Genomic DNA, 24,635 nt, shown 5'->3' on the forward strand with positions numbered 1-24,635 from the left:
ATCCACCCATGTTAAGGTAAAGAAATTAAACTGTAGCAATAAAATCTAGTATTGACATTCTAAAACAACATTACCTTTATTTTCCTTTCATCTCTGGGTTCAGGTAGGCTGGCTAATTTTTTTTCAATGTCATCCAAGCATTTCAGGAGATCATCAGCCTGCCTCTTGTACTGATACCACTGGTGAGAAATTTCTAGAGCCTTTTTTCTTCTTTGAGACCTCAAATCCTGTTCATGGTGCAGATATTATTACAATATCAATATATATGTATAGGACACTTCTGGCTGCAGTTATTTAAAAACACTGAATCCCTCATCTTCTTGTACAGCTTTACTTAAATTCACATTTAAATGCTAAATATACAAATAGATGATTAAATGAGGTATTCGTGTGGCAGGACCTACTAAGACAAAGCTAAGAAAACTGGACAACCCACATAAAGTATTTTCTCCTGGCATGTTCAAATTTGTTGAGAAATCTCATATTTAATTGAGTAAATGAGTCAACTATATTATCATGTAGTCTATGTGAAACAGTTTAGTATATGAATACAAATGAATTAACTAGATATTTGCGCCCATTTAATGAGTTTATATTTGACTTTTAAAACAGATAAAAAATCTAAAATTTAGATCTTCAGCCCCGGGTTCGTCAATAAAACTTTAAGTTTACATAGCCAAGCAACTACATTCACGGTTTTAGAAACCCCTGCAAAAAGTTTCATAGGCCGTGAATATTTTGTGATTAGAAATATAAAATCATCTGAGTTATCATGTAAATTGTTTTGAGCTCTCCCTCTCTCTCTATATATAGATAGAGAGAGAGAAGTGTGAAAGATATATCTGTGAGTGTACATGAAAATGACAACTATTACAAAAATGCTTTCTCTTTTGAGGCTTGCATGGCCAACTTTTTTTATTATATCAACTCATGTTCCAAATGCAAAATGATGAATTAGTTAAAAAAGAAAAGGGAAAGTGCATGGCTTCCAATCAACCAGATGAGATAAATAAGGGCAACTGCTTAATAAATCAACAAAGGGGGGAAATTAATCATCTTGTTCCTTACAAGCTCACCCAATGTCTTCCCCGATCAATAGAATTTGTTATAATGCCATTATATGGTAACACAAGGGAACATAAGAGCTCAGAATACAGCTTTCATTTCTTCAGAACAGTAGCAATCAGGGTTTCATGTACAGATTTAACTGGAGCAAAAGAAAATAATGAATATCAAAGAATTGCTGAAATATTCATTGCTTTGGAACGTTCTGACCTTCTTTGAAGTATTTCATAAGGACTAGAACTGGAGCCCGTTGGAAGGATAATATAGTTACTGAATTTGATGGCGTAGAGTAGTTTGGCAGGTGGAATACATTTTCAAAACTGCTTTTAATATTTATTTGCAAGAGTGATCTAAATTTCGTTCTCCATTTGGTTTAAAACTGAGGATGTAAAATTTACTGCCGTTTACATTTTTAGTTGAATTTCTAAACCTCCTGTGGAGGTAATAAATGCCTGGGATGAGCCAGATGGAATGCTGCTTTTTTCAAAGGTACCAAGATACAGCCACGCGAACGAGAGCTGAGCCATGTCTTCTTCGTGACACGACTCAAATCTTGGCCAAGAGAAAGGGCTTGTGGTCATAAAATCTGAAACTCCTCTCATTCCCTAAGCACAAGGTGCTGTGTAATGTGTAAAGATATTTAGAGACATTATATAGATCTCTTTAGAGATATGCCAGATAACCATTAAACACTGCTGTTCAGTAGGACACGTATCATCATATGACCAGCGTAGATGCTTCTGAAAGCTTGGTCACAGTTGGAAGTGTGTGAATTACACAGCTTTCTGATTTTTCTGAGCACATTATGGCTTGCTTTTGCACTCCCTCAAGGAAGAGGCCTTTTCTATTTACTATATGTATCAGCAGTTACCTTAGGAACACCTGCTGGCCAATTAGACTTTCCTTGTGGATTCCTTGCAGGCACAATATTGTGTAATTACATTCTCAGCAGTGTTTATTTGGTTGTCTGACTATATGGGGAAAGGTTTTATGCTCTTATTTGCATAGTGAAAGCAGACTTCATCCACCTAGTAGGTGGATCTACCCACATAGCTACATAGCTCTATACGAGTGATTTACAATGAAAAGCTTGGCAATTAACAGTATTAGAAAATCAGCCATGCATGCCAATACGGAATATTGAAAAGCACATTACAAAAATAAAAGGTTATTTCACAAAACTCTTCACATGTCCAGTCTCATGTCAAGAACTTCCTGATTATTATTATAGAAAAAAAAAAAAACAAAAACAACCCTATTCTGTCCTTCCTGCACAAACCCATGTGAATCACATGGGGGTTGAAGCTATCCCCTACCGCTGGTTAATATGAGAGGGCCAGTTTTTCTTCAAGGACATTAAGATTCTTTTTGAGGATTCCTATAAAAATGAAATTAGACTCTGTAGATGCTTAGTCAGTTGCAAAGAGCGACTCTCTTAAAGGCAAAATGAAGTTAATTGAAAAAAATGAAGTAGAATTCCAGGCCTTACTAAACGCATATTAGGTTACCAAAAGACTGGACCTACTTTAAGTAAAATCAGTAAACTAGAGGAAGCAGAAAACCTGAAAAAATATAAATTGGTTATTCTGGCAGTTAACCAGGTTTTGCAAGACAGACGTAAAAATATCATAAAAAAACTGTATTAGAAAATTAAATGTATAAACACTGTGACTGAAGCATGTTAATATTTTTCAATCACTACCCAGAAAAATCTAAGCAAAAAACCCACAAATTTTTAAGTAATACATCTTTCAAAATCAAAGACACCACTCAAAAATGTTAAATAAAGCGCACACACTGAAACAGGAAAAAAAAACGTATCTCTGGGGACTAAGATTCTTAAGCAGATTTTATTGATGCACAATATAGTTTACCCTACATATGAAAGAAAAAAAACCCACAGGCAAGGTATATTATAATTTTAGCTCTAATACCTTGAGAGCATTATGTTTTGTCTGTAACAGCTGCTGTTTTATCTTTATTTCCTCTCGCTTTCTCTCATCTGTGATTCTTTGTTGTAAGTTGTCTCCTCTTTGCAACAATTCTTTTACAGTACCCTCATTGTCTTCACTCTGATTAAAAACAACAAGTACAGTCTTCATTTTGGTTTTTAAAAAGCTGTACATCGTTAACAGAGATAATAAGACATGTTACTGAAACACACACAAAAAATTCCAATTTTAAACTTTCAGGACTATTATTCTAAGATATTGTGCTCATAGTTGTTTTTTTTTTTTTCTTTTAAGTGGTTTACTGTAGCTCTTAAAAGGAGGAAGTTTCCTCCCATCTAGTTCAAAAGGACCACACTTGACCGGGGCACGTGTAGGAAGATCAGGTTGTAACTTATTTCATCGTTTCACACAAGTCATCAAGTGGCTTTGATTTCTTAGGGCATATCTAGAAATTAAACAAGTTTGGAGAAGTGAACTAAACTTGTCATTTATAATATTAATCAGCCCATGCAGGAATATTGGATGTGGATGTGTGAGTGTGAGACGGCAACAATTTTTAAAATTTTACCACACTCACTCCTAAGTGAATGTGTTTTGTTTTAAATGTACACTAATTTCTAGCTAATCATCTATTTTAAATAACCTATATGTCCAAATTTCTGACAAATATAAGGGCGTTAGTAAAACATGATGTGCTAGATTGCTGTCAATATTGCAAATAATTTCTACAAATGTATCATTAATGTGTGTTGTTTTTAAAAACTCTAATCAAATAAGTATTAAAATGTAGGTTAGGGAAATTATTTTTAACATGTTCAGAATGCATTTAGTTTTTTAAACTCCAAGAACAATATTTTTATTTTATTTACTTTGAAATAAAATTATTTGAATAAGTGCCAATTTAACAGGACAGCACATGTGACCAGGTGATTTTCCATCTCTGGTGTCCTATCTTTCTTTGACCTCAGTATATGAAAACTTTCTTTTGCAGAGGTTCACCTTGCATGGCCCTCAAGGTAGTCTGATGAGCTAAGATAACAAATATTAGACAATTTTTTTAAAAGTCACATGTATGTGTATTTGCGTGTAATCATTCATAGTACTCAGAGGTACCTATTTACATCTGCACCGCATATTTAAACCACTATACACAACTGAAGAATTATTTTTTCAGAGGAACATCATTTTTATCTGAGATGTGTCAGTTACTAGTTTAGCAAAATATAACATAGAGATACGTTTATAATTTGTGAAAGACCTTCCTTATTTTAAAAAGCCTGCGACATTTGCTAACGCTGAGGACAAAAACCAAAAAACCAATAACAAAAATCCCACTTCATTTCTTTCCCCATGCCAGGTGACGGCCATAGGGCAGAGTCTGTGAACAGCCCAAGAGGTAAGCAGTGTTCTTTTTCACCTCGGGACCCTTGGGTTTCTTCTTTGACATGAAGGAGAGGTAGGTGTAACTCAGCATCTTGGAAAACCTCTTCTTGACTTTCTTTCCATGAGCTGAGTTGGCAAGGCCACCAAACCCCATACATGGGGAGGACGGACTGATTTCGGGCAGCTCCAGGAACTCAGAATTGTTACCACTGAGAACTAAGATTAGTGGAAATAGTTTTCCTATTGCTTCCCATACCTACAATCTAAAATTTATATACTGCCTTGTAATGTCATTTTAAAGCATGGCTGAGAAGTTCCTAGCATTGATGTGTGTCTGAGAAATCTCGAGCATGACATATGTAAAGGTTAAGAATGCCACATTGGTGATGGCTGTGGAAGAGGGAAAAGGAAACTGTGAAAAGGATGTGGAAGGAGAAATAAGTCAGGAAAAAGGGATGTGATGCAGAACTATTCAAGCCAGAGAGAAATGTAACAGATATTTTGAAATTAATCAGGGTTGAAAGGAGAATGTTATGAGTTTGGGAAGAACCCACATGGTTATATTCCCTTACTCCCATGAAATAAGCAGCATGAATTCATACATATTTTAGACATCTAATGTACTATTTAATTGACTTTTTGGCAAAACTTGTGTGTAGTAAACTTTAGTAAATATTTTTTATATTGTTTGTAATACGTCTTCTCTGACACAAACATTAAATTACCAAAAATCATGACTGACACAAAACATCAGCCATCCTCAATGGCTGACTTTCTTATTAAATGTCCAGTTAATCTTCTGATTTAACTCTTTTCCCCCCATTACATTCTGTCCTCTGAGTTTGAAAATTGCACAGGTCAAAACAAAACTGCTGAACTGTTTATTAGAATCTGCAAGTGCTCCTATGTGACCATACCATAGTAATTTGGCATTCATAATAAAGGTTCAACAAGAATACTTTGCATTTGTAATAAATCATTAGAATCACAAAATGGGCAAGGTATGCACTGAGAATCAAGTTGGAGACTTGAGTTATCTAATTTCTTTCCAACTATTTATTCATTTTCACTCCTAGTTCATTCACACTTTTATCACAACCAATTTACCATATCTTTATTGAAGTCTTCCTCTTTCAGATTCACCCCCTGCTGAATTTCAGCCTCCAGTGGTTCAAGCAATTTTTGTATATCTGAGTTAAACTGCTCCAATTCCTTCAAAGGAATGGAGGCCTAAAAAAAAAGATAGTGCTAATTTAAATCAAAATTACTTTTTATTAGAAACATAAACCCCAAAAATTACATTTGTTCAACCTCCTGTTGCTAAAATAATGACATGCATTATGTTTCCACATTATATTTTATGAAAGCTTTGAAATACAACTGGGAAAGTACCTGGGGATGCAAATAAAGGCAAACACGTAACATTATCAGAGCTCAACATACATGCAAGATAATGCAATTCGTTATTTTGTTTTTTCAACAAAGCCAATTTCCATATATTCGATTGAGCTAATTGTTAATATTCTAAAGTTGAATTTGATCTTATTTAAAATATTCTGATATAAATACCATTTGTGTAAATATGTCTTCTCAGAAATTTGCCTCATTCATCAAGTAACAGTAACCTCAGGTAGAAATGCAGAATTGTCTCCTTATCCTCAGAAAACTACACAGCCATCTGCCCCAATATTTTAAATGACATTTTTAGCATGGAAAATATGACAGGCACACTCTCATAAGACAAACAATGCCAGGAGCTTGCCTTAGGAATGCTTTCTTCGGTAGCACACACAAAAAAATTCAAATGAATGAACCCAGAACATTTCACATAAAAATCTGAATGTATGTTTTCCAACCTTACAAACATCACAGTTTCTTTGAGTTTGAAATTCATAATGACCATAGTCTCAAAAAACTTGAAAACCTTTTTCTCTAAGGAAACCACTTGAAGAGTGATGAATAAAACTACATTGAAAATCAAATATATATTCGAAAGAGTAGGCAAGACTTAATTATCAAAGTTCCAACAGTTAAGAAAATATGCATTCTATTGATCTTTACCCTGTATTCAATTTCTTCGCAGTAACACACTAAGAAATTTTTTCTCCCTCGTAGCTTCTGAAAATTCACAGATGACATAGAGAAATCTTATTTTCTTACAGAGCCAACCATTTCCCAACTTGTAAAACCAACTCAGGAACGACCCTCAGTGTCTTATGCCTGGATGACTGCATGTATCAAGTGTGGTCCCCATCTACTGCTCCCCATCACATTCCCAGCCATAGTCTTACTCTTTATTAAATGGCATCTCCTAGAGGACAACAAAGATAAGTGTTCAAGGAAAAACCAAGTATCTAAAGGTATAGTTACTAATGAAGAAGTGAATAATCAAATGCCGTTCACCAGAACACGGCTGCCACATACAACATGAGCATACAGTTATCTTCCGGGCACTTTTACACACACCAGAAAGGATTTATGGGCTCTTTTGAAAAGTGACTCATTTTCAATATTGCTTTTAAATCCTAATGAACATCCACAATGTGAAAAGTCATAAAAGGTTCCTGAACCAGTAGAGAATGATAGTATCGTACACATACTTAAGGGATGTTTCCATCTCTGTATTATCAACATACTTCTACGCTTTAAAAACATATTGCTCAAAGTGTGGTAAAAGCAAAAAAAAAAAAAAAAAAAAAGCTTTAGCATCAAGATGAAACATTCTTAATGTGATACTATTCTGTGTCACTGAATTGTTCGCATTTGCTAATTTTTAATTAGACCAACTTCATTGTTCTACATAATTTTGTGAAAATAAAATGACAGGTACTATTTACAATAACTTTTATTGAGTGCTTGGGTGTCAAAATAAAATGGGTCCATTTGCCGGCAGATTTATCTGTTCTACTTCTTTGTACGCTTCCTATCTAGCTCACTCTATCTCCATATAATCCAATACAGAAGGTAATTTCAAAGGCTTCACATTCAGGTCTCTATGCCTCTTTCTCAATACTGCTTGACTAAATGCATTGTATTATCTTCCAAATTTAACTGTAACTTTCATAACACCTCCCAAATATTCATCTTTAGCTGGTGCTTCACTTCTGAATTTTAATACAGACTCTCCTAGAGCCAGCTGATACCTCACTTCAAGTTCAACATATCTAGAAAGGAGCTCATTATCTTTCCCCCAAGCTGCTTGCAACACCAACTTCCCTAGTTCTGTAAATAGAAGACTACTTTTCTCACTCATCCAAGCTTAAAATGTGAGTCATGTTATTTTTCAACACTTCACTCTAGTAAAATCATTGTGAACTCATTCACCATGATCTACTTGCTTTCTATTCCCAGAGATACCATATCTCCTAGTCCTCACACAGGAATTAAGGCAACAACCTCCTTATGGGGTATAATCTCCTTCTCATGTCACCAGTTCCATCCTGTGCACTGCGATCAGGTCAGTATGCTACAAAAACACGGCTTTCATTGACCTATTTTTCTATTCAAAAACTACAAGTAGAATAAAGCCTGAACTCCAACATTATAGTCAAGGCTTCCCCTAACATTGTCCCAAGGACCTTTCTATCCCTATTTAAGTGTTCCCAGGATCAACCTTTCTTACAAACCTATTGGTGAACTCTGTGTATTACCCCCCACCTTGGCCTTTAGAATGTTTTTAATCTTTGGTGAAGAGCCTAAGCTCCTGAATGAGAACACCTAGACTGAATTGGGATGCCACCATTTAGTAGCTGGGGGATCTTGCACAAGTTATTTGTCCTCTTTGAGTCCAGTTACTCTATTGTAGCGTGAAGATAAGAATATCTACCTTACAGGGGTGTTATGAGAATCAAATAAATTAGAATCTTGTCTGAGATACAATAAATGCTCAGTTAATATCGGTTACTATTTTCTCCCTAAATCCTATGTATCCATATGACATATGATAAACACTCAATAAATATTGACTCTTAATGTTGCCTCTCAAAACTGTACCCATCCATGACTTCATTAAAAGATATTCTTTTGAAAACATATGGTTTATGAAGAATAAAATAAATGCTTATTGCATTAGCATTTCTACTTTGCAAGGTATTTGACAAAGTCATTAAATTCTGATGATGAACATGGAGAAACTGAGACTCAGTTTGGCAATGTAGCATTTTGAACAACAAAACTTGCTGATTAATTAATCTGTATCAACGCAGAGGGTAGTTTCAAGGAGGATGCCAAAGGGCTTTGTATTTGTTCTGCCCCATGCAGTATTTTCATCAAGGATTGTTTGGAGACATAAAAAGTATGTAAAAACAAAACAAACAAAACAAAACAAAACAAAACAAAACAAAACAAAACAAAACAAAACCATGCAGAGAGAGGAATGAATTCCATGAACACCCCATGAAGATAAGGGATTTGCTGTCTTGTTCAACATGGAGTCATTCCTTGTACAAAGTAGCCACTCACAAATGAATATTTCCTGAGAAACTTAGTAAATGAAGGACTAATCATGGGATAATAGAATCAACATTTCATGGAACTCCTGAACGATCTAGATTTTTAAATAACACAATTTCTATTGTATAAAATCGAAAGGACCTGATTGGCCAAATGCTAGCAACAATGTTACCACCAACTACAAAAATGCTATAAGTAGATACAAATAGCTTTTAGGAAACACTACTACAACATGATTAATTAATAAAGCAAGATAATGCAAAGTCAGATTTTTATTAGTAGTACATGTGGGGTCCAGATTTCCTGATGAAAGACTGCCTTGCTTTTGTTAAAAAAGGTCACTATACAGAGTAAGGATTTGAATTATTCTGTGTGGCTCCAAAGTGAGTAACTTGAATCAATGGGTAAAAGTTACTTGGAGCCTGAATTTTAGTGGAATACAGGAACAGCTGATTAGTGCTATCAATGTTTTTTTTTTAATTATTTTTAAGAGCACTAATTGTAAAGTAGTGAGTTTCTCCTTGCTGAAAATACACAAGCAGGAGCAGGATGCTGACATATTAGGGTCTATGTTAGCAATAAGACACTTCTCACATAAATATTTCCCTAAAATTTTATCAACTTATAGTAAATTCTGTCCTCTGAATTCAAAAGGTTTTGTTTATCTGTAGCAATGCAGCTAAAGAGCAACAGAATGCAAGTCAGATATGTAATTTTAAATGTTTTAGATGCCATACTAAAAAGTAAAAAGAAAAGGATCAAATAAATTATACTTTATTTACCTGATATATCCAAAATATCATATAAACCTATAATCGACATAAAATAGAAGATATTTTACATTGACTTTTTCATATTAAGACTTCAAAACCTACTGTGTATTTTATATTTCCAGCACTTCTTAATTTGTAATAGCCACATTTCATATAATAGCCATATGTGGTTCGTGGCTACTTTTTCTAGACAGTACAGATCAATAGTAATTATTATAACCATGACTTTTGAAAAGAATGGTTATTAGTTTGAAATACATCATAAGAGTAATGTCTTACTAGTGTTAGTCAAGCTGCTGATGTTTTATGTAGTAAATTTTAGTGGATACAGGTAATTTTTATGATATCCCTCTCATTCACTTACATTCAAATATGTTTTGAGAGGAATTTTGCCGAATCCTGCTGGGGATAGGAAAATTTATGGGAATGGGTTCCACATGTTCTATCAGGAGTTTCCATTCCTCATTTAATGTACATTGTACTGCAGTGTCTCTTACATGTTTAATATCATGTCATATGGCTTTTAAGAGTTTATGCTTTGTCTCACCAGTAGGTATTTAATCCTTGAAGTTTAGGGTATATATGCTCTATTTTCCGTAGCAAATATAACTCCTTTTTTCGTACAGATGAGGTACTTACTATATCAACAACTAGTTTTAAAGCATCCAATATATTAACTGAAGTAACCAGTGACCAATTTTGTAACCAAAATAACCATAGGTACTCAACCCAATTATTTTGTCTGTACTATTGGCATGATCAGACCAGCCATTTGACATGCACGTGATTATTACTCTTCATTCAGATACAAGGACTTAGAAAAATTTAAATGCTTCCTTAAGACTTCACTGGTTACCATTAGGTCATCACAATTTGAATATGGAAGGCACTTCCCTGACCAATTAAAGCTTTACATGTCATTCCTTGGTCTTTCTTGCCTTTGTAATTTAGAATTCTTATAAAACTTTATAAAAGAAACGCATAATAAGCAAGCACCCAAAATTTAATAGCTCCCTCTTGAGTCAGCAAAGCTTAAAACATATAAAGTATCTAGTGTTTGCCTTTTAGATTGAGAATTACGATAAATTATTTAAAGAAATTGAAAACAATGGTGGATAAATCATAATTATTGCATAAATTACTTCTATTGAATTTAAAGAAAATATATGACCACAGAACTAGAATCACAATTAAATCACACAATGTTAGACAATGCACACAAGATAGGTTTTAGAATACACAGAAAATAATCAAACAAAGATCATAATATCATAGGGAAGAGCATATACCATACACCAGGCATAGGTTTCCCACAACTTCGTTTTTTACTTACCTTTCCATCTTAAGAGCTTTAAACATTGACTGGATAGTCATACAAAATACAAATAAAGTAAAACATGAGGAGGGTTAATAAACAGATAAACGGACACAAAAGAAAGAAGAGACAGAGAAACTGAGAAAGACAACGCTTTGTTTTCCTTGATTTTTAATGTTTCAGATTGCTTAACAGCTATTAGTTGTGCTTTGCTGTACGATTTAGGATTAATGAAATTTAAGGCTTTGTTAAATTCTTAGCATTAAAGGTGACTTATATAACAAGTTAACAAACAATAACAGACTGAAAAAAGCAAAATCAATTACAAATTGATTCATTGTAAATTGGAAGCATTCAAATTAGTCAGATACACTTTATAATTTTTAAAATTTAACCTTACTTTTAGTTAAATATTACTTCTCACGTGCAAAGATACACTAACATAATGACTGTGTTTACACAGACAGCAAAGTAAACATTTGTTACTGTGGACCATGTAATCTCGATAATCAGGATAAATGGCCACTACATTCAAATTACACTAATATCTAAATTGAAAATAAATAATCCAAGTGCTACAGATTTGCTTAAAATGGCTCAAATTGGTCTCTTCCTTCCATTCTGCAGCTTTGAAAGTTTATTTATAATTACAATATCGGTATAAAAAATAAAATAATTCATGGAAACCAAAATGAATAAATTTTCAAGGACCAGTAACATCCTGCAATACAGAAAAGACATACTGAGGATATGATATGAAGAGTTATTTTCCAATCAAAATATCTGGAGAGGGGGAAAAAAACCCCACAGAGAGAAATAAGTATACTAAAAAGACCTACCCAGAATAAAGATAACCGGGTAAACTAGTTTATAGCTTTATTTATTCACTTATTTTAACTTCATAAGAGCAAATTCCAAAAAACATAAGAAAGTAAATTTAAAAAATAAAGCCAAATTGACTCAGAATAGTGACATTATACTAGTTGGGATTCTTTTAATAATTAGGTAATTGAGTGGTTTATCTTTGATGCTTCAAAGATAAAGATGTGAAAATGTGGTAAGTTCCCAAATTTATGAGTTATTTAAAGGGCGCTACCCAGTACACTGGTTTTTGAATTGATGAGATTAATCTCATGGTCATACTTTTCAGATTAGATACAAAATATACTGACTGGTTAAGATATACTCGTGGTTCAAGAATCAGCCCACTGCCTACTTATTGTTAAATATAACTGGAAATATATTTCTCTACGTCATGATTAAATGAGTTTAGTAGTAGCAACTGAAATAAGAGAAAAAAAGGATTGTACTGTAAAAATACATGAGGGAGACAAGCAAATTAAAAGCAAAAATACAACACTTTGGACAACTGTGTGTTTTCTCTTTTTTCTTCTTTTCTCTTGCCCTTTCTCCCCTCCTCTCTCACTTCTCTCTTTTTTGTTCAATTCTTTTTGTTTTTAATACAAAAAAGTGCACTGAAACCATGTTTTTTTTTTTAAGTGAAGTTGGACAGGTTTATATTAACGTATAATCTAGCAACAATAAATACCTAATGATATAAACACAGGTCATAAAGTATGCTGAGGGGCAGCATGTGGGAGTGGACCAAGCAATGAACCAGGATCTGACATTTTTCTAACCAGGCTAACTATAAGAACTTACGCAACTCACTGGCTCTCGGGGCACCTGTAAGTATCTGAAAGTCCCTGGTCTGAGGAAAGATTACTTTTGCATGTGTTGACTGATCAGAGAGATAACTGTCTTTCTTAAGGGATCCCAATCAGGAATCAACAAATAGCTTTAAGCATTTTAAATGTCACACTAATAAGACCCAGTTAGTTCTAGCAAATGACACTGCTCAGCAAACTCAATAAACATCTACTTGGAAACCATTTTAACTGATTATAAAAAGGATTTGTTATCAAATTTTTAACAGAATTAACCTTATAAAAGGATAGCAAATTACAAACGTGAAAAAGTAGTTGTTAATATAGGAATTCTGTTGCTAGGTTAATTTCTTATTTATTTCAGTGAAATACAATTAGCAGGTATAGTACTACATAGTTTGGGTATTAAACTGCTCATATTACCTGAGGATTTCAACTGTAATTGGTACGTATTTAGTATTCTACAAATTATGCGATACCTATAGATCTTTACCAAAGTTTTTATCTATGCTTTCTGCTATAATTTCTTTGTAGAAAATTTCACTAAAAAGTGTGTATATAAAATGTGTATGCGTATGTACATGTGTACATAACCATGTATGTATATCTACATGCATATACACATACACACACATATACAAACGAGAATAACTGTACCAGTTAATGGACTACATTCTCTTCTGTCAGAAGAGGCGTTAAATTAGAAACACACTACAAAGGGGAAAAAGATAAATATATTTGTATTGATAAAGCTGACTACTGAAAATTGGGTTTTAGTTAAAAATTTCAAAACCAATAAATCTTATTCTGACATTCTAGATCACATTTATAAGTGGTATTCTTTATTTCCAACTGATGTTTAGGAAAGCCAAAATACCTGTCTAAACTATCATTCAAGTATTTACAAATTACTTTTCACATATAAAGCCACCATTTAAGAGAGATTAGACCCAACCATGTGGTTTTGTGTGTGTGTGTCTGTGCGTGTGTGTGTGTGTGTGTGTGTGTGTGTGTGTGTGTGTGTGTTATATTCTATATTAAACGGGAAACTCACTGGCTCTCTCAGAGCCATGTATATTTATCTGCAAACCTCTGGTCTAAAGAACGATTATTTTTGCATCTGTTAACACTGACTGGAGGTCAGAAACTTGACACTATAATTATTATAGCAATAAAATTATGAATATTTACATATATGATGCCAGATTGACCGAATCTCATGTTACAATTACAATAAATATTTCTAGGGAAACCGCTACGTGAATTTTAAAAGCAATTTTAAAGTCCATTATGGAAATTAAAGAATATATGGTATCAAATATCTAATGGCACATAAATCCTAAAAAAAGAATTGAGGACATAATAAACAAGTTCACTTTTCTTTTGGTTAGTACCAATTGCAGGGCCAATAATTCAAAATTTCAGCTCCATAGGAATGAAGACAATTTAAATAGGCAAATTATATGTGTAAGTTTCATAATATTTTGTAACAAAGTAATTGTCTATACTAATAGGCCATAGTTAGACAAAATCTATTTAGACAATATTACTTTGAAACTAAGTATTTTGATGCATATTTTTTTCTTGAAACTCATATGCAGACTTTTATGCTCAGTGAGTCTTGAATCCTGAGTCACTTTTCAACTCACCATCTTTTTGGTCCTCACATAATAATTTATGTCTAGGTTAGTTCTCAGTGTCTTTACACGAGTGGTTCTCAAACTGAGTCCCCAAATCATTAGCATCAATGTCACCTAAAAATTTCTTAGACATGCAAATATTAGGGAATACTGAATCATAATCTCCATGGGAGGTGGGCAGGGGGGATAGACAGAAATCTGTGTTTTAACAATTCCTCCAAGTACACAAAGGTTTGAAAGTCACTGCTCTAGATTGTCACTTCCTTTGCCTTCCCACAGATATCCCTCTATTTGAGATACTCACTGTTTCTCACCTAGACTATTGTGATTCCCTACTTCCTGTAATTTATTCAGTTGCATTCTCTTCACAACCACTGTTGCACTAATCTTTCAACAGGGCACGTAAAAAGAATCCATTAAGAACTCCTCACTGCCTTTTGAATTAAGCATAAACTATTAGTCTGTTTGTCATGATCTCTCCACGCTGTGTCTAATCATCCTTTACAGTGTTATCATCCACAACTAAGCTTCATGCTCCATGCTCTACATTTTGTAAGTAAACTGAATGTACTCTCCACCGAACACTCCATACACTCTTGGGCTTTTGCATCGGTTTATCCTGAATTGTTACCTCCTCCACGTCGCTAGAAGGGCTAAATTCACTTAGCATACACTCATTCTTGGACCAATATCCACAAACATGACTTGTTCCGTCATTAAATGGTAAGCTCCTTGAATCCATCACATCTTACCTAGCAATACAGGGACCACAGAACCAAACATTGTGATCTGAAATACTACAAGGTTGGTGAGAGATCATTCATATTGGTCCCTTTTCCCAACAGTTTCTTCATTAACCCCTTAAGATCTACCTCAACTATCATCTCTCCCAAAATGTGGACTCCCATCTCCAACTTGGCTTCTCCCAACATGGAGAGGGGCAGAGATGTCGTAAGGAAAAGGACTAAGGACTCAGTTTATTTCTGCCCTCTATGCATCTGTTTCCTGCTATCTTCTTTTCCTGATAATATCTTCCTCACCATCACCGTGCTAAGCCACCATGTTCAGATTCCCTAAAACAAAAAGAGATGTGACATGTTGTCTTTCCCCACTGATTCCATCAACTTTACTCATGGTTAGGAAGTTACCACTGATTTATTTTGATAATTCTGACCATCCCCAATAAAAGAGCCATTTTCTCAAAGTGATTTCAAACAGATTATGAGGATTAAGCTTTTTCAAAGCAATCAGATACTACTGATAAACCTCAAGGAAATGGGAAGAGGTATAATGTATTTTAAAGGTCCTATTTGGGACAAGCAGAATTTCCCAGCATTTCCTATAATGGTCCACTTGATAATATGTAAGGCTGGTCCTTACAATGGAAATAGCAAAGAAGTCTTCTTGATCTCAGCCCATTCCAGCAGTGACCCGAAAGAAAAGCAGCCATTTCTCCATTTCTTTTTCCCATCACTTTCTCTCTCAACTCTCAAAATTTGGCTCTTCAAAGCTAACATAATATGATGGAAATCATTATTGATATTAACTATTTTTTCATTTTGCATCTATACGTGTTTTTTTTTAAATGCATGCTTTTACGTATCCTAGGCCATTTGATATTTACCACAATTGTGAGGTTAAAATAAGACAAATATCAGCTTATGACTCTTCTAGATAAAAACATGGCTCTGAGAGGTAAAGGGTCATATATATGATCACATCCCCAACAACTTTTGTGGCTTGAAGGTAAGAATTTCTTCCTTGCACCATGCTGTTCCTCATTAATGGCTAAAAGTTACCACTGTGGAGAGCTGCATCTGACGAGTAAGTTCTCAATTAATCTAAACTGAGGACCTCAATGCTCACTCATCTCCAGATTTCGTAATTTCTTGTCATGAACAATCATTGCAAGAGATACAAACTTCGTATTCTTCACCAAACAATGAATCCAGGGATTGTCAGCGAGTTTTCAGGATAAAATTTAGCTCTATTCAACTGCCCTTTCTAGGTGACCTTTAAAAGAATCCTGAAGTTAGTTCTTCTACTGAGTCACTTTTCTACCCATATACATTTCCAACCTACTTTAATGAATTTTATCATTGTAGATTTTCTCCCAAGTTATTCTTCTAAGTGTAACTCAACCATAAGAAGGGCAATACTCCAACCCAATCTTACCTTGCATAAGCCCTACTGTATTAGGAGCTTAATTTTGAGATCAAAGGTCACCCCAGAGAATTCCAGCACTTCCAGAATTACCCTACTCCATAAGCAAACACACATACAGGTCGTTATTTTAAATTCCTTACTGCATCAACAAAAGATCACTGGACTGTCAAATTTTAGAACTCTTCAGAGCTAACCTAACTAATTACCCCTCATGTTAACTAATCTAACCCAGAAATTTTACACCACGTTCTATGGACATAACGTGCACCACTTGAATCTTACCACAGGAAGGAGAAAGATACAAGGACAGAAATCCACCCATCCAGGAACTCTCCTGTTATCTATTTTATACATTCTGTTCTAAATAATAACCGTCGGGGGCTGGGAGGGTGGGATGCTTTCTTTTTAAGAATTACCAATCTGGTTTAACTCCTTTATCTTGCAGACACTAAAACGGAATTGCAGGGAAATCACGTGTTCGGCCTAATGCTGACAAAGTTAGGCTGGGAATTCAGTCTTTTATGTCCAATGGTCTTAATATTATACTATGTGCCTGCTGGAATTACCTCATTAATTGAACATCTTCATAAGGATGCACGAGCGTTAAGCACATATGATTGTAAAAACTATTTAAGCTTGTGTTTGTAAACCTATTTTTAACAAGTATTTTTTGTATCCTTGCGTATTTCCACACTCACTAGCACAGTGCAATGAATGTATCAGCAAAATGTTAGATAAGCTCTACCTCCATGTTTTTGGTTTCAGCATGATGATAGGGCATAATTCTCTTTCAAAGCCCTGCATCCAGTCATCTTTATTAATGTAGAGAAAAAGGAGTACTTTGAAAAGTGACAATGTGATTCTCTTGTTAATTAATCTATCATCGAAAATACTGATTTAAAATCTCTTTTATGCCGTTCTTCAGGAAGGAGAAAAAAAAGAAGTGCATCAAGTGGCTCTCTTTATGGAAGTAAGTGACAAAGTTGTACAGAATATAGAATGAAAATTCACAAACTTCTCTCGGCCATGCTCAGTCTGTCAGCTTCTATCACGCAGGCTGAATTCTCATTTTTCAGCATCTACAAGTCACAATCTTGTGACATAACTTGTCTCAATCTGCTATTGAAAAGGTCAAGAAGATAATGCCATGTTTTCTCTTAAATATTCTGCAGCTTAGTGATATGTATAACAGGAAGAACATAAAACCTAGTAACGAAGGATTAGCATCCATTTTTTAAGATGACTGAAAGAGCCTTTGGTTGTTTAGATATTACATATTCAGATGATAATCTCTAGAGGCAAAACCAATTGTCTTAAGCATCAGAATAAATTCTTCCAAAAACAATTATATGCTCTGAAAATAGAATTTCGGAGCCTTTTAGATATTTTCCAGGTGAGGACAGTTTCCATAAAATAGCACATAAATGAGTATCACTAACTAGTTAACTTAAACATTGCCAAGAAGCAGCAATGAATTAAGGTAAGCTAATACTTTTTTGCCTTGGGAAGGCGAGCTTTGGAGGGTAACTATGTTTCATGCATATAAAGTATTTGAAATTCATACCACGTTACCATATATTTTAGAAACTCTTTTAAATATGTACTAGTACATGTAACAATGATACATTGGAATGCCTTAGAAAATGTAGCAATTGTAAATCATGCTATTATGGGTGTCCATATTTATCAAAATGATTTTCAAACATATTCTCCTATTGTTCCAGGAGTCAGCACTTACCTGACATATTACATCATATTGTCTCACAAGTATTTCAAGAATGTTTTTCTCATTTAAGATTATTTATAGCAATTATCTGTATATGTAAATACACATATTTATTTTACATACATTTTTGTGTTTTAAAGCATATCATGTATATTGAAAAATGTGTCAAATGACATCTTAGAAAATTTGGGGTAGTTCCTTGCAATTTGACACTCACCCAAAAGAGCTGGATTTCTATTTTTATATATTGTTGCAAGCAACCTATTAGATAAGATTTTTGTCTTCATTAAATGTTACACAAATATAAAGGATTATCATGCAAAATTCCATATCCCCTGGTTCTTCATTAAATAGAATCAATATAAACAGACATATAAAATTACAAAATTAGGTTATATAAGCTTTGCAATTATTTGTTTTTATGGCTTGAGCATGTTATTATAGCCTAATGGATTTTGTCACAGTACGTATCGGCAATTAGCAAGAGCAAGTTAAATACACATACATACACACATGTGCACAACCAATAAAGAGAATACAAACACCCTAGATCATGCAGGAGATGTACAAGGCCCCATTTTTGATATGTGATCCGTATTACACACAAGCAATATTATATTTGGCATAAGAAGTCAGCAGTGCTTTCCTTAGATGGATGTCTTTTGTGCTTTTGTTTGTCGTTGTTGGCCTGCAGCATGCTATTTGTTACTTTGCTGTAGGTTACCCCTGAAAGTACATATGTAAACCAGTACAGAATGCAGTTCTAGAATAGCTGTGGCATGTAAAGAAAAATGACAGAGAGAGGGAGACAGAGAGACTGGTGGAGGGGAGTGGGGAGAGATTGATCTCCCATGAGATTCAGGGGTAAAATTTCCTTAAATACATTTTGGCCTTCATTTTCGTTTTGAAAACCTTGCCGTGGGGGTCGCCCGCCCCCTTCAGAGTACTGCGCAACCTTCGCAAGAGATCATTTATCACTAGTTTCCACCTTGGAGCAGATCTTCCTACCTTTCCAGTCTTAATTCTGTGAGAAATGGCTGCAAATCGATGGTTGAGCTCTGAGATTTTGGGCTCTACTACTTTCCTGCAGTGGTCGCCGCGGTTTGCCATCAGGTTTGCTGCTTGGTCTCGCGTGGAATCCACCTTTGGGCGCATGTCATTCATTTCAGCCTTTAAACGCTATATTCCGTGAGCAAGAGACAGGGCTTGAAGTTAGTAATTAAGTGGAAGTTGAGAGACAGCAAGAGAGCGAGAAAGAGAAGGAAAGAATGAGCACATGCAGAGGAGTTGAGAGGGAGGAACGAAGTCAACTTCCATAAAAGAGAGGAGGAGAGTGGGAAATGTGTGTGATCTCAGAAATATTGGCCACAGTCCTGGTCTAAGTGTGATCTATGTGTATGTAAAGTGTTTACTTAGTCTCAGGAGGCGCGAGGGATGTTTTCTTGGCTACCCTTTGTTGCCTGTGTCGACTGTAATATTTTTTCTTTAGTCTTATTTTATCTTCACTTGACTCAGTTTCATAGCTGTGGGGTAATCTCAACGTATGCTCGGGAAGAAAGGCAGCTGAGGAACAATTTTCTTTTCCTTCCTAGGTGTCATGGGGAAAAAAAATGGACTTTCCAACAGATAAGAATTCAGTGTCAAAGACAGAGGGATTGACGAAGGTTTTGCCTGACTCGAGAGGTCAGAGAGACTCTAAGTGAAACAACTCAGCTCCTATTATTCCAAAGGCCTTGAAGGAAATGCCACCTTAAGATGGCATTCCCTAGCTACACATCAAAGGACAAGACAGAGCAAAGTAAGGTACACAAAGGAGAGTAATTTGTTTTGGGGATAGCCTGAAACATATCAACAGTGTTTCATCAAAAATGAATTGTAATCTTTGGAAAATAGGCACTTCATAAAAAAGAAATGAATCAATTGTACACACAGAAGCTACAGTTTTTGGGTGCTCCTTAAGTAATAACCCACTAATTAAATACAATTTTTTTTCAGCAAAACAGAATAAGGACTCATTAATTCAAATGGATTTTGTTAAATTTCAAGTCTTCCTATTTAAGATGTTATTGAAGAGAGATAATATAGCATCGACAAGAGAAATTCACACATTATACCTCTCATATCCTTTTATAGCCACCATCTTTAAAAAGTAAAAATTAAGTTGCCTTTGAGAAAGATGACTTAGGATGTCCTAATAATTGGTTCTAATACACAAAGAGAGAACACAAAGCCATGTTTACTTTACATATAGCGAAAAATAAAAAGCATCCAGTTTTATATAAGCTCAATATTGTTACTAATTACTAAGATTTGGATTGCATACACAAAATGCCCAGATGACTGGATTTCAGGTTTTACTCAGAATGGGCTGTGGATGATACTGGAAAATGGATCCTTGCGTGAGATATAAGAACGTACTACGACTAGTAAAATGGGCAGGAGTTGGCAACATGACACCAAAATAAATCCTGGCATCCCTTTGTCATCAGAGTTTAAATTGTGCGTAATGAGCTGAGAGGTGGATGTGGAGATATCCAGATTACAAAACTCTTCAAAGTTATTAACTCCCATTGGAATTAAGGAAGTAGGGAGGGAAGGAAAGTACAAAGGCAGAAAGGAAGGAAGGAAGAATTTTTTCACTCTTATTAAGAAGTCCTTGATGAGCGACATAATTGTGCAATGAGAAAATTACTTTTCATAATATTTTATTTGCTACCTTAAGTATGTCTTCTTTTTGCTGAGGTTTCTTTTTCTCAGATTCATCCAAAAGTGCATCAGCCTGAATGATCCAGTTTGTGATGTAATCCACATTCTGGTCAAAGTTTTCCATGTGTTTCTGGTATTCCTTAATGTTAAAGAGACATACCATGACATATTATTGATTAGACAATATTCTTAAAAGAGTTGTCCTACTTTCTACAATATTAAAAGACACAAAAAAGTAGTATCATTCAAAATACACTTAAATGTGGTCTCCATACAAAATATGGCACAGACATGGAAAGATATTAAAACAGAGTTGCAGATGTTGAATTAAGAGCCACCATTTATGTGGAGCTAAGGAATTTATAGACACAAATATTATTATTCAAATCACATGTTATTTCCTTCTCACAATGCAGAGGGCTTGAAAATCCTCTGGCCTCTTACCAGCAAAAGGTTTAACCACTCTTCTGCTCGGGAAGTGACAGCTATCCAGTTACTATTCAGAAGACTCAGTTTATCTTCCACCAAGGCCTCCTTCTTGCCCAAAACCGTTTTCAAGGCCTCTCCTAGCTCTGTGACACTCTTTAGGTGAACCTTCTGTTTCTCAATCTCTTTCTGAGTAGCCTGTGAAAAGGACAGTACTTGAGCTTGGAGTAATATATTGTAGACTTAAGACTTAATGCTTTTGAAATGACCGTGTGTATGGTTACTATAATAAGATTTTTTAAGGACTTAAACCTTCCATGTATCTTTATGGGTGATGCAAATCACACCATAAATATTGGAGTTTCCTTATTGGGTATATATAAACATATAGGTATACATAAACACGATTAATTTCTATTTATTTATGATGATATATATTTAACAGATAAACACACACATTGTCCACTGAAACATATTTATATTTACTTACTTTGTAAATATACTGAGTGAAGACAGGCCTTAGAAACCTTATCTACAAAGAAGCAACTGCTTTTAGAAAAGTCAGTAATTACTGCACTCTTAAATTTCTACAGCAGAAATTGTCGGCATTTTGGTGCCACAAACCTATTTGGCAGTTCATTAAACTTAAGGACTCCTTCTCATAGTAATATTTTTAAAACCAAATTTAAATCCATCGGATTTTAAGGAAAATGAGTTATACTGGAATACAACATACAAAATGTCTTTTCCCACCTTGTAAGACAGTAATGCCTATTTTCTTTACTAACGTGTGTAACTAGAGTAATCGAGCATCGGATCTTTAGGATGATTTCAAAGTAGCCGCGACCATAACTGGCATTTTGAAATACATACAATGACTAGAATGTGATATAAAATGATCTGCGCTCTCTACTGGTGGCCAAGTCGCAGAGACTGCTGAGATTGCTGAGGTCTGTGGCTCGCATTCATAACTGAAAAAAAAAATGCTAACTTTCAATTAGAGGTCTATGAAAATGAAGAGGTAATATTAAAATCCCTTAAGAGAGCACTGCTGCTTTCTAAGTCTTAATTTACAAAACGTGAAAACAAGCACATTTAATATGAGAAATCATGTAGAAAGCTGCTAGAAAAACTGATCCTAGTATAAAAGTTTACTGTCGGCTCCACCTCCAGCCCTTTTCTTGTGATCTGTCATGGCTGACCAGGTGACCAACTTGCACCTCCCTGCCTCTGCCCCGGTCCCTAACTGCCGACATACAGTCATTGGATATTCACTAGGGAGTAAGGCAGAGCAGATATTCTCAAGAAGTTTAACTAAAACATACAGGGACTGTGATAACACACCAGCTTAGAAGTCATTTAGAAATGAAACTGACGTCTTCACCACAGGAAACCTAAGTCATGGTAGGACAAAATCGCTTTGGAGCAGCAATAGAAAGAGGAAGGAGCCCACCTGCGAAGAGGCAAATGAAACCTATGCACAGAGAGTAAGAGAGGTGGTCCACGTAATCAAGAGAGAGGGTCTCTATGAGGCCAGCTTATAGCCCATTTCTAACTCCTTGATGGTCTCAATGTCTCTTTTCTATCTTAATAATAGAAAAGTCTGAATAGTTGCTGTGGCTGGCTTTCTTTCACACCACCCGGTCCCATTGCACTCAAGACCGCTATGTATACACGTCTTGTTTTTGCTTTTCACATGACATAAATAGGGGGAAATAAATGAGGCAAAAAGATTGTAGAAAATAATTTGTGTACAAAAGACATGGTTTCTCCTATTCTAAGATATTCTTGAGTATTTGTGTTTTTCTTTTCCAATATAAAAATATCTGAAATTGTTATGGGCAGTAATTTATGGGAAGTAATTATGGGCAAATGAACTCAGGGGCTATCACGTACAGGCTTCCCTGTAATGCAGGTGTCATCTGTACTACATGAGTTAGCTTAGCAACACAGAAGGAATTCCTTCATGCATCAGTCATAAATGTTACTGAGCTCCTACTAAAAACATAACTGTTGTAGCAATGGCATAGGTGATTCTACTTAATATCTTTATGGAAATTATGAGAAATACTTCCTGTGCAGGACAAATATACCCTCTGGAGTTTGACGTGGGAGTGGTCAGGGGCTACATTTCAGCCCTTTCATTCCTTTCCTCTGCAACCTTGTGTATTACAGAACCTTTACAACCTTCCGTGGTGGTCATTGTTCCAGGCACTGTGAATAAGATGACAGAGAAAGTCCCTTCCTTATACAATTTAGACTGTAGATGTGTTTGTCAAAGATATAGAAAGATATGCAAATGAACACTGCCTACTTCCTGCATTCGCTCCAGACTAGTGGCTTGTCACTAGAGTTGACTGATTCACAAAGGTAACGCCTCACAAAGTTGAATCTTATTTTGTATTTGGATTGTTAATTATATCTTAAATTGTCCTCAAGATGACACAATGTTTTGGCTTTGATGTAAAAAGTTGTTGTGCACACAGACATTTGTCTCTTCTATGCCAGGCAATGCAATTAAAGGCAATGTGAATTTCCAAACCTCAGAAGGGCTGAAGTTTTGCATTTAGGAAATATTGTTGCCCATAGTTCATGGATCACAACCAACTATTATGGGTTAAACATCTGCCAAAATTCTACAGCTAATTTTCAAGAGAGAATGTTTAATGTCCAGGGATACTTCATTCAGCTAATGAAAAGAATAAAACAGGAAATGTAGACAGTTTCCAGTGTCACTCTAGCTTCCTCAATATTATAAGATAGGATTCAGAGATATTGAAGTTATCTCCATCACGAACATGAGCTTGAAGAAAGCAGTGGTCATCATAATGGTTCATAACTGCTTATGTCCAAAAGTGACTGATGAGAAAATTTACACTCTTACCATAAAAAAAAAAAAAACAAGAAAAAAACATAGCGTTAAACCTTTACACATGGTATTCAAGAACGAATTGGTATTAAGTCATTTATATAAATGGTATTTTTCATTAGGAAAAAATATTGTGCTCATTTAATAGATTTTTAACTTTTCCCTACAATAGCTTTTTTTTTTTACAATAGCTTCAGTGTATAAAATAGATTTATTTTAAATTAAAAGTATGCTAAGCAAAATAAGTCAGAGAAAGGCAAATATATGATTTCACTCATATGTGGAATTTAAGAAACACAACAGATGAACGGAGAGGAAGGAAAGGAAAAATAAGCTAACAACACAGAGGGAGGCAAACCATAAGAGACTCTTCAATAAAGAACACAAACTGAGGGCTACTGGAGCGGAGGTGAGTGGGGGGATGGGCTGAATGGCTGATGGACATTAAGGAGGGCCCTGGCTGGGATGAGCACTGCTTGTTACATGGGAGTGACG

General features: G+C 35.0%; 1 protein-coding gene across 11 annotated transcripts in view; it reads right to left on the bottom strand.

Moving 5' to 3' along the window:
* The window catches only part of DMD (dystrophin), a 2,127,700-nt gene that overhangs the window by 1,188,782 nt on the left and 914,283 nt on the right, over positions 1-24,635 (bottom strand). For all 11 annotated transcript variants that reach the window (XM_045472664.1, XM_045472669.1, XM_045472671.1 and 8 more), the window contains 6 exons: positions 21,290-21,469; positions 20,856-20,984; positions 19,148-19,318; positions 5,508-5,630; positions 3,000-3,137; positions 75-227 (listed from right to left, as the gene is read on the bottom strand). In XM_045472664.1, the coding sequence (XP_045328620.1) occupies positions 75-227; positions 3,000-3,137; positions 5,508-5,630; positions 19,148-19,318; positions 20,856-20,984; positions 21,290-21,469 (894 nt within the window). The remainder of the gene's footprint in view (positions 1-74; positions 228-2,999; positions 3,138-5,507; positions 5,631-19,147; positions 19,319-20,855; positions 20,985-21,289; positions 21,470-24,635) is intronic.

This window comes from Leopardus geoffroyi, chromosome X (genome assembly GCF_018350155.1).
Source record: "Leopardus geoffroyi isolate Oge1 chromosome X, O.geoffroyi_Oge1_pat1.0, whole genome shotgun sequence".
NCBI lineage: Eukaryota > Metazoa > Chordata > Mammalia > Carnivora > Felidae > Leopardus > Leopardus geoffroyi.